Raw genomic sequence first — 11,335 nt, 5'->3', positions numbered from 1 at the left:
GTCTATTAAGACAATCTGTCTGAAAAGTTAAAAGGGGTGACTGTTTATTCTGGGTTACATTCTTACACTAAGAGATTTCAGGCTAGGCTAAAAGGTGTTTAGTCGTTTTGCCAAGTCTGTGTGTAATGAGTCAGAAGCAGGTGGGGAACTTTCCCAATCACATATTCTAACATTTGGTGGTAAAGGGATTTTGTGAATAAATCAGGGGAAAGGTTTTAAAGATTAGGAGGAAAAGATTAGATTAAAATAAATTAGGAGGACTAGGTTGAAGGAACTCTGAGACAGTAAGCTAAGTTTCAAAGTTAGTAATAAGAGAGAGAGAGAACAGTGATGAAGGACATTTTAAAGTTTAGTGGGAAGATATGGTAGGAGTTTAGATCTGATAGGGGCAGATGCATTGAGAAAGTATGTGTTGCTGAATGATAAGAAAATATTGAGGGTGATTGAGTATCTATAGTTACAGTTCCCAGCAGGGAGATCAAGGTCATTATAGGTGTATTTTGTGTAATCAAAAGTTTGAAAGTCAGGGATTTAGAGAAAGGACTGAGATTTGGGGAAAAAGTGACACTAGTGGTGATAGATGGAAGTACAAGTAAAGAGTTCAAAGTCTTAGGGGAAAACTGGGGAAAACTAGGAGTAAATAAGGACCTTAACACTTCAGTCTATTATAACAACAGTGAGAAGCAAGTTAACTCTTTCAACATTGATAGGTATTAAAGTCATAAATATATCGCATTTGATTATAAGGGAACCAATACAGCACCAATGTTAGGGAAAAATACTTATTAGGGTTAGGATGGGGACGTTCCTCCCATATGGAGAGATAATTATGGAGAATAAGTATTGTTATCAGGACCAGGAGTAGAAGCTGTTGCACCTAGTCAAAGGAGGTATAGTTTGGAAGAGGGTTAGGAGTTACTGTTCACTTATGTTGCGTAATGTTACAGAGAAAGGTCAGGGAGAATATATGTATACTTATCTAGTGCAAGCATTAGAAGTTGTTCCGGTTAGGAATTATGGGTTAAAGGGCTATGTAATTCGTAAAGTGATGCCTATAATGGAAGATTTGAAATCTGTTGAAGCTTCCGCAGTCACCGAGGGAGTTCAGGAAGAGTAGATTATAGTAGTCACTCCAACAGTATATAATACACAGAGGATAATGGGAACTTTTGCACTAGAAGTAATTAGGGTTGATACAGCAATTAAGTCAACTACTTTAATGGTAACTTTGGAAGGGATTAGTGATACGATGGCAATAGCAAAAGAGAGAGTATGACATCGACAACAACTTTTCTGAAATTAAATGGGGAATTTTAGACTCATGGGTTATGTTACGGATGGAGAGTGCTGTCAATGATAGTACGAATGGGGTTAAAATAGGAGAACAGATAGTAGTAGAGAGAATATAGATTCATCATGGAGGACAGGATGAGATCTTTGATTTTGATGACAGACAAGGAGAGGTATCTGATCAGTACCGCTCGTTCTTCTGTTGTGGAAATTAGAGATAGATTAACTCATTCTGTAAGATCAGTGAGGAATCTTGAAGGTCCATGTCTGTTGAGAATTCCAGCACCAAACATGTTAGACGGTCGCGCGGCCTCTATCAGGTATGGTTCAGTCTTATGCTTTGTCATGACTGTGGTATTAGCAACAGTCATTGACAGATAAAATAATGTCGTTGTCAGAACAGTGGTTTAAGCCTAGGTTTAAGTGTTCTTGGTTAAATTAATTACCCTATGGGAATTGTTAAATGGGAAAGGAAAATCAGGTAACAACGGAATCCTGAAGTATTCAGGTGAAACATTGAGGGCTAAAGGTTGTTTTTGTTCTAATGAAACATGTGAGGTAGGGGGTGTGTTTATGGGAAGATCAGATTGGGATGTTATATGATAACTTTGGATAAGCATGAACATAAGGTTAGAGATGACAAATATAATGTAATTTTTAATATACCAGTTAGTAGGAACAGCAGGACTTTGATGGTTAAAGGATTAGCTTTTGACTGACAATGTGACTATGGAGAATTTTAGAGATATTTGGTGGGTTTGTGATGATAAAATATATATTCTTACATTATGGATGAACAGGATTTGGTTACATGTCAACGTTGAAGCTTCCATATGAGGCTTTTACTATTAAAAGAGGAGTAGCACCGAACACAGATCAATTTGAAACTAGAGTTCAAAATAGGATGAAAAGGGACATGTCATAGTCTTCAAGCCTATCATTGAAGAATAAGTCTGGGAGAGAAGTGGGGACTTGGTCTTTTTCCATGGTATGGTGTAACATTTGGGAAGATCATAGTGATAAATATTAGTTATACTTTCAGATAATATCACTGGGGTTAAATAAGGGATGCATTTGGAAGACTTGGTTGCAAAATCAGTTAGGCCCAGTAGGGGCAGTGATGGGTCAGATTTTAGTTTCAGCTTTGATAACACTGTGTGATGTTTGTAATTTGTTACTGACCTTTGAGAAAGCTTTGATATTGAGATAGGTTGGAGAGTGATTCCTGGAGACAACACTCAGATGCCGGTGTTGACTGTTCCTGATCTGGATAAAGATGGACCAGTGGAACTGAATGGATAAATATCATTTTTGATTATTTGATGATTTTTCAACAACAAAAACATTTCCCTTCTCAATATTAGGGTGATGTTGGTATGATTTATGAATCAAAGGGGGGAATAGGTTTATGTGATTCATGCATCATTTATATATCATTGTTATATTCCTAGTGGATATTGATGTTTAATTTGAAAGGGTTGTTTTGCAAAAGATACTGTTTGGTCGTTTCGTTTCTTTTCATTCCAGAAGCATTTGGGAGAACATGTGGAGATTGAAATACTCAAACAAAGTCAATATGAAGGGACAATATGACTGGAGGAGATGAAACAAGGAGGGTGTGGCCGATTTCATCATCAACAATCCATTGGAAGTCAAGACTACAGGGAGATGAAGTGTAGTGGACTACATTCCAGTGTCTGCAATGAAATATAGACATGTGTAATACATAATTGTGTAATAGTCTCAGGTATTAATTTTTGTAGAATGATGTTTGATGTTATTGAATACATGTGAGGATCTTAGATGTTTTTGTTTATTTCGTGAATGTTTAGGGACAGAGAGGCTAGGAAGGGAGAGTTTCGTTGTACGGTCCAATGGGTTGACCAGCCTTACAATGGATATTTATTGGATAGGATTTTGTTTGCAGGGGCTTACATGTGTATTTAATTGCATCATAGTTTCAAAGGCATTTACATGGTTTATGAGGTTATCTGGAGTACCGAGGTGGTTGCCTGGGGCAGAGGGACCGTGAGAGAATTTTACTGTCTTGATTGATGGATGGATATCTGAAAAGATGGCTGCCGGACAGTTTTTCGCTCTTACACTCCATAGAGATTTGTTCATATGTCATAGTAATGTATTCACACTTCATAAACAGGTATTTCATAGAAAGGTATTTACACTCTAGAGGAGAATGTTTTTGGTTTAATGTTAGAGATACTCAATAAGATAAATGGTTACTAGTAATAATCATATTCTGTTTGTTTTCGAGACGTTTAGTTCGTCTCGAAGGGGGGAATATGTAGTGTATTAAGATTATGTCTTTGTTAAATGTTTTTCATGAAGAAATGGAATGTTGGTTATGTTAGTATCAAAAGGCAATGTTTAGTATAATGTCACATATAATAGTCAGGAAGTGTGTTGTAAACTGGTGATTGGCCAGAAGAGGGAGCCACCCCTCTTTTTGCATTGTTTATAAATAGGGGGGTTAGGCGAGGAAGACGTCAGAACGGTCATGGCAATCAGAGGAGCCGTTCTCCGGACACCGCGGGTCTGTACTTATGCTGTAATCTCGTGGTCTTAATAAAAGCCTCTAAAACACGATACAGCCTAAGGGGATTCTTTGATCGACAGCAATACCCACCAGCATTCGACACGATACCACACTATCATGCTGATGGTGAAATGCTGCAGGGCTCAAGGTGACCACTTTATTTCAGTGTGTATCTACAAGAAGCTTATCCAGCTTGATATTCTCCTTCTTTATGTCATGCTCTTGTATTACTGTTATCAAGTAATGTTGACTCAAATTGTTCATTTCAAATGTAAATAGACAAAGTGCCCAGTGGCAGCTATTTCTGTTAAATGTCTTCTATGGAAATGTTCTTCCCCCAGAAAAGGCAAACTAACATTTTCATTACTTCTGAAGGATTACATTTTAGTGCTGTGCAGTTGAACGAGTAGTTGAATCAGTTTAACTCTAATGCTACTCTCCGTCCGTTATATTCCTATAGGCATGTGTTCAACAACCAAATCTCCTCAAGACGAGTTACGATCTAATGATGTCATCTATCTAGCTATCTATCTATCGATCTATCGATCGATCTATCGATCTATCTATCTATCTATCTATCTATCTATCTATCTATCTATCTATCTATCTATCTATCTAATATAATATGTATAGACTATAAACCGCTACTCTTTTTTCTCAGACTTTTTACATTCCTCTTGAATCTTTCTCTCTCAGTTTTTCTGTGTGACTGTGAAGAGGTGTGATCCAAGCAGACTGTCATCATATAGGAAGTAGAGGGGTTTGTCAGAAGGACTATAGTTCTAGAGAAAGCACTTGTCTGTGGGGACAGAATGGAGAGCACCTTGCTCTGTTTGCTACTAGGTAAGTACTGAGTTAGTGTGTGTGTGTATGAACACTAATTACCTGATTTACTAAGCCCTTAAGGTAGGAAGGAATAAGACATTAATGGAAATGAAGACAGTTTCAAGCTTTATTTTTGTTTTTTGTATCCCTTATTGAGAAAACATTAGTAAACGGCACTAAAAGGAAATTGCAGCAAAATATGGTGTAGATATGGAGTAAGACTGTGACCATACTACATTGATATTGCATCACGGTGAGAACCTGAGCTTATAGAGATGATGCCATGCAGACATGGTTAGTGTGGTGGTGTGCATTTAGCCAGGTCATACCTCAGGAACTAAAGAGTGGTGTTAACTCAGTTGATGCAAAATGTGCTGTCAATGACAATGAATACAAAATTCAATATTTGTTGGATGTGTTGTAGTATCAAGTTGTGATTATTGTAAATGGTTGAGGGTTCCTTCGCTACAGTTATATTAAACTGTGTTAAGAGATGAATGAGTGGTGTTTTGGTGTTTTTGGTCTCTGTACTCTCACTGTGTGCAGAACATGGGAAGTCAGTTGCCATTTATAGCTGCAGTCTGTGATTCAAACTACCTTAAAATGGCCACCCTGCCACTTGTTGTGGTATACGGCTGAGGGAAGGGGCTAAGGAAATTAATTCATCTACATTGTTCACAATAATTGTCATAAAATAAACATATATTTTGGGTTTTGATGGAATAAGACTTGAATTGCTGTGATTCATTTAGTAGTGTAGAAATCTATGTAGAAAACGCAGATTGCATCTTTAAAATAATGCACAGGATGGATTTGGTAAACAGTAACATGAATATGGAATGTTGTTATTTATTTCAAAACTAATATTGGAGCAATGTGACTTTCTTTGTTGTAGTGCTGAATACACAAATCTACTCTGGACACTCTGAAGATGATGATGGTAGATATTTGTACACTTGATCAAGCCTTCATCTCTTAATGCTTCATTATATTTCTTTGTGATGTTTAAAGCTGCTTTTGGATAGACATATGTTGTGTTTTGAGTGTCTCAAAATAACATTTGTAAAGCAATTTTATCATGCTGGTTTTATTTTGAGCAGGACAGGCAAAGGCTGATCTGACCATACACCCCAAATCCTCACAGATATTCAGTGGAGAGTCTGTTACTCTCAGATGTAACATACAGAGAGGAGAAGTCACTGACTGGAAATACATATGGCGCAAGGATGTTGTAGACTTCCTCAGTAAGAAGCATGAATATGAGATCAGTGAGGTTAAGATGTCAGACAGTGGTGTCTACTGGTGTCTGGGTACACATATTGATCAGAATAAGTATTCTGAGTGGAGTGATGCAGTCAGACTGACGGTGACAGGTAAGTCATCTTATCTCTCATTCACATCAGAGCCTCCATGCCCATAACCACTTGACATTTGGCCCCATTTTAAGGATGCTATTTTGTCATTTAAAAAATGTCAGCCTACCATTGCTGTTCAGAATCCTCCATTAATTCTTCATTTGATAATTGATGAAGTATGGTGTAAGATCATACTTTTAACTGATTGGTGCACTAATTGCATTTGTCTTCATTTAACTGTTTCCTCAGCTCTGCCTACAGCCTCAGTGAAGATAGTCACTACCCAGAAACCACTGTACTCCGGAGACACAGTCAAGCTGCAGTGTGACATATCAGACTACACAGACTGGACGTACCACTGGTTAATAAATAAAGAACGGCTTTCCAGTCACACCAGTAAAACCACCACCATCTTTCTCTCTGACCAGGCTGATCAGTACCAGTGTGAGGGGACAAGGACAAAACGGCCCCAGAAGTTATATCTCAGCTCATCTCTCCACATCAGCGTCACTGGTGAGCTCACTATTTATCTTCAATCACTATCTGGACATTCAGAAATCTGAGCCAATGAGGGTTCATCTAATTACATATATACAGTATACACTGTAAATTGAAACTGAATAGAGTGAACATACCCCTAAAATCAGCTTTTATCAAAACTTAACATTATTTGCAACAGCTAAATAATTAAAAATGGCCAAGCATGTATCCAGATGTTTTGATATTCTGCTATCTGTTTTCTTAGCCCTGCCTGAAACTACACTGACCGTAAATCCAAACCCTGTGTACACTGGAGAGACAGTAACTCTGACGTGTTCAGTGGGGTCTGACAGTGACTGGAGCTATACATGGTACAAAGACAACACTAAGAAAGTAGTGACCTTGTCTGGCAGACACACTACAACAGGAGCCACCTGTAGCGGCAGGTAGCTTAGTGGGTAAGAGCGTTGTGCCAGTAACCGAAAGGTCGCTGGTTCTAATCCCCGAGCCGACTAGGTGAAAAATCTGTCGATGTGCCCTTAAGCAAGGCACTTAACCCTAATTGCTCCTGTAAGTCGCTCTGGATAAGAGCGTCTGCTAAATGACTAAAAAAAAAAAAAAAAAAAAAAAAAACATCAGTAGAGCTGCTGAGTCTGACCAGGGTCTCTACTGGTGTCAGGGAGAGATCCAGTCCAGATCCATATCATCAATCATCAGTGATCCTGTCACTATCACTGTGAAAAGTGAGTGTTTTTTATCATACAAATGGACACTATTTATATTGAGTAAATCATGTAGACATGATCCATGTACAGTTGAAGTCGAAACTTTACGTACACCTTCGCCAAATACATTTAAACTCAGTTTTTCACAATTCCTGACATTTAATCCTAGTAAAAATTCCCTGTCTTAGATCAGTTTAGATCACCACTTTATTTTAAGAATGTGAAATGTCAGAATAATAGTAGAGAAAATGATTTATTTCAGCTTTTATTATTTTTGTAATGAATACTCGGACAGAGTGGTAAGATCCAATCGCAGAATAGCGATGCTTTATTAGAGTACAGACAAGGGAATAGCTTAATCGTGGTCGGGCGGGCTGTGGTCAAAACTGGGCCAGGCAGAAACAGGCAGAAGTACCAAGGGAGCGGGCTTAGTCGTAGTCGAGGTCACAGACACAGGATCAGAGGACGGTAATCACTGGGGTAGACAAGCAGAGGATTAAGCAATTCGGGGAGTCAAACAACAAGGCACAGGTCGGATACACGGGTAATCAAAAACAACAAACTCTCTCTCTCTCTCTCTCTCGGAACAAAATGCTTAGCAAGTCACAATGGAACAATACCTCGCACCGACTGAACTTCTGAGCATACCTTATATCCTACACTAATTACTGACAGGTGTGCTCAGAACTCAGGTGAACCAGATCGAGTCTGATGACTCCCCCTCTCTGTAGATCGGGGAAGTGTCAGACTCTGCCTAGACCCAGCCAACCCCCGATCCCTTACAATTTTCATCACATTCCTAGTGGGTCAGAAGTTTACATACACTCAATTAGTATTTGGTAGCATTGCCTTTAAAATGTTTAACTTGGGTCAAACGTTTTGGGTAGCCTTCCACAAGCTTCCCACTATAAGTTGGGTGAATTTTGGCCCATTCCTCCTGACAGAGTTGGTGTAACGGAGTCCGGTTTGCAGGCCTCCTTGCCCGCACACGCTTTTTCAGTTCTGCCCACAAATGTTCTATAGGATTGAGGTCAGGGCTTTGTGATGGCCACTCCAATACATTTACATTTACATTTTAGTGATTTAGCAGACGCTCTTATCCAGAGCGACTTACAGTTAGTGAGTGCATACATTTTCATACTGGCCCCCGTGGGAAACTTGACTTCGTTATCCTTAAGCCATTTTGCTACAACTTTGGAAGTATGCTTGGGGTCATTGTCCTTTTGGAAGACCCATTTGCGACCAAGCTTTAACTTCCTGACTGATGTCTTGAGATGTTGCTTCAATATATCCACATATTTTTCCTTCCTCATGATGCCATCTATTTTGTGAAGTGCACCAGTCCCTCCTGCAGCAAAGCACCCCCACAGCATGATGCTGCCACCCCCGTGCTTCAAGGTTGGGATGGTGTTCTTCGGCTTGCAAGAGCCCCGTTTTTCCTCCAAACATAACAATGGTCATTATGGCCAAACAGTTCTATTTTTGTTTCATCAGACCTGAGGACATTTCTCCAAAAAGTATGATCTTTGTCCCTATGTGCAGTTGCAAACCGTAGTCTGGCTTTTTTATGGCGGTTTTGGAGCAGTGGCTTCTTCCTTGCTGAGCGGCCTTTCAGGTTATGTCGAAATAGGACTTGTTTTACTGTGGATATAGAAACTTTTGTACCTGTTTCTTCCAGCATCTTCACAAGGTCCTTTGCTGTTATTCTGGGATTGATTTGCACTTCCTGAGCGGTATGACGTAAATCCAAACCCAGTGTACACTGGAGAGACAGTAACTCTGACGTGTTCAGTAGGGTCTGACAATGCCTGGAGCTATACATGGTACAAAGACAACACTAAGAAAGTAGTGACCTTGACTGGCAGACACACTACAACAGGAGCCACCTTCACCATCAGTAGAGCTGCTGAGTCTGACCATTCATTCTGTAGGTTTGGAGTTGCAAGCTCAAGCTGGTCATCTGATCTCAAGTTAGATGTCAAATATATAATGTATCTACAGAAATGTTTCACTTTGTCCACTACTTTCGAGTCCGATGCTGATTTGCTGTTTTCTCTCCAGGCATAACTCCTGGACCCTCTACATCAGTCCTAGTAGTAGTGGTTGTGGGCCTGGTTGTTGCTGGTGTTCTACTGGCCATTCTGCTGGTACTGCTGTGTCGATATAAAAACGCCAAAGGTGAGACTTTTATCAATTCTCATTTAACTTGTTTAAGAAAAAAATGTCTAATTAAAAAAGTTCAAAAGAGTAATGTCCTGATATAATAATATGCATTTTTCATTACAGGTTCCTGTTGTAACAGGATATTCTCGTGAGTACACCTGTCTTTCAACTACGTTCCTTTTCATACAGTAAAATACCATCTGTGTGTTTCATGAGTATCTCTCTCCGTGTAGGCCCCCCCAGCCACACAGCACCAACCTGGACCCCCAACAGGACCAAGGATCTACCCAGGGCCAGGCTCCTGATGCTGGGTATACACGTCCGCAGCATGGTCAGTCTCTCAGCCCAGATCACTATCACTCTCCTCTCTCTGTAACTTCATCCACTGACTTTTCACCATCCACTTTGTGTGCAACATGTTACTGTGCTCTATGTCCCTAGGCAATCTGAGGGATAACTAACCAATTAATCTTTCTCTCTCTTCTTTGACCAACAGGTGGCGATAACATCTACGATACAATCACTCCCTCAGACAATAATGACAATGGTACTGTTACTGTATGTTAAGTTTAGCATGAATACACTATAGAGTTGTTGTTGCAGTTGTTCTTCATATGTTTAATATGACTAGCATACTAAGACTAAGTAGATATATTAGTGTATTACCTGTATGTTTCAGATGCTGCTGCTGCTACTGCTGGAACAAGTGATGTGATGTACGCCCAGATACAACTCAAAAAGTTGGACAAGAAAAAGAAAAGTAATTCTTAACTGTCACATAAATTAATACAAAATGTAGCAGTGTTTTTTACTCATCAGATTTGATACAAACTTACAAATTCTCTCCTCCTCCTCCTCTTTCTCCTCCTCCTCCTCCTTAGAAAAGCCAGCTGATCCAAAAGAAAATCCAGTCTTTTCTGAGGTCAAGACAGGGAAGGCCACAGGTAAGACCCATTCTACAGGTCGGCAGTCAGTGAAATCTAAATGTACAATTTTGGAATTTCAATGAAGATGCAGAATATGCAATAAGCTAATTCCTTAATTTGTTGACTGGATATTTCCATTTTCAGCAGCAACTGGACATGTTGATGTGACCTATGCTGAGGTTGACCTTAAACAGAAGTCCAAAGCCAAGAAGAAGAAAGGTAAGACTAGAAATCTCTCCTTCCATATTCCCCCTATCATAACCTCACAACTCTTTGACCCCTTATTGACTAGCTGCATTATATTCTGTATATAACTGTTCTATTATTCTGATGTTTTATCCTCACCCCTTACAGAAACAGAAACCCCACCTGAGGCAGATTCGGTCTATTCTCAAGTGAAGCCAGTCACAGCCCCAGGTAAGACTAATAGCCACATGCTAATGATACTTAATATGATACTAATATGGAACTATTTCTCTGAAGTATAATGTATGTATTTAAAGTATGTATTTTTGTATGATTCTTAAGAGTTTGTTTGACTGCATGTCCTCAACAACTTTGTGTGGGGATATGTTGCAGGACCTTGAGGGGGGCAGGGATGGACGGATGGAAGGATGGAGTGATGGAGGGATGGATGGGTGGAAGGATGGAGGGATGGAGGGATGGAGGGATGGAGGGATGGAGGGATGGAAGGATGGAGTCATGGAGGGATGGAGGGATGGAGGGATGGAGGGATGGAGGGATGGAGGGATGGAGGGATGGATGGATGGAGGGATGGAAGGAAGGATGGAGTGATGGAGGGATGGAGGAATGGAGGGATGGATGGAGGGATGGAAGGATGGAGTGATGGAGGGATGGAGGGATGGAGGGATGGAAGGATGGAGTGATGGAGTGATGGAAGGATGGAGTGATGGAGGGATGGAGAGATGGAGGGATGGAGGGATGGAGGGATGGATGGAGGGATGGAGGGACACACCATCAGAGGAGGAGCGGAAGGATATGCTGGAACATGGATTA

General features: G+C 40.0%; 1 protein-coding gene across 2 annotated transcripts; it reads left to right on the top strand.

Annotated features, from left to right (window-relative positions):
* Positions 1 to 4,617: 4,617 nt before the first annotated feature.
* Positions 4,618 to 10,954, top strand: LOC121559848. 2 transcript variants are annotated; one of them, XM_045215218.1, is made up of 13 exons: positions 4,618 to 4,687; positions 5,565 to 5,609; positions 5,770 to 6,042; positions 6,274 to 6,537; positions 9,291 to 9,407; positions 9,516 to 9,540; positions 9,626 to 9,723; positions 9,889 to 9,939; positions 10,072 to 10,152; positions 10,274 to 10,336; positions 10,466 to 10,537; positions 10,673 to 10,735; positions 10,898 to 10,954. In XM_045215218.1, the coding sequence occupies exons 1-13, from the start codon at positions 4,657 to 4,659 to the stop codon at positions 10,903 to 10,905; spliced, it is 1,191 nt and encodes a 396-aa protein (XP_045071153.1). In that variant the 5' UTR covers positions 4,618 to 4,656; the 3' UTR covers positions 10,906 to 10,954. The 2 variants fall into 2 exon arrangements, with proteins under 2 accessions (XP_045071153.1, XP_045071152.1); XM_045215217.1 differs by having other exon boundaries at positions 10,463 to 10,537.
* Positions 10,955 to 11,335: the final 381 nt, after the last annotated feature.

The sequence above is a fragment of the Coregonus clupeaformis genome, unplaced genomic scaffold (assembly GCF_020615455.1).
Source record: "Coregonus clupeaformis isolate EN_2021a unplaced genomic scaffold, ASM2061545v1 scaf0395, whole genome shotgun sequence".
Classification (NCBI taxonomy): domain Eukaryota; kingdom Metazoa; phylum Chordata; class Actinopteri; order Salmoniformes; family Salmonidae; genus Coregonus; species Coregonus clupeaformis.
This window is presented reverse-complemented; position numbering and strand designations above follow the sequence as displayed.

Bases quoted from the DNA above. Each gene is read 5' to 3' on its own strand.
- LOC121559848 (XM_045215217.1), top strand. From the start codon at position 4,657: ATGGAGAGCACCTTGCTCTGTTTGCTACTAG. The intron at 5,610-5,769 runs GTAGATATTTGT...TATTTTGAGCAG, and splicing joins ACACTCTGAAGATGATGATG to GACAGGCAAAGGCTGATCTG. The intron at 6,538-9,290 runs GTGAGCTCACTA...TTTTCTCTCCAG, and splicing joins TCTCCACATCAGCGTCACTG to GCATAACTCCTGGACCCTCT.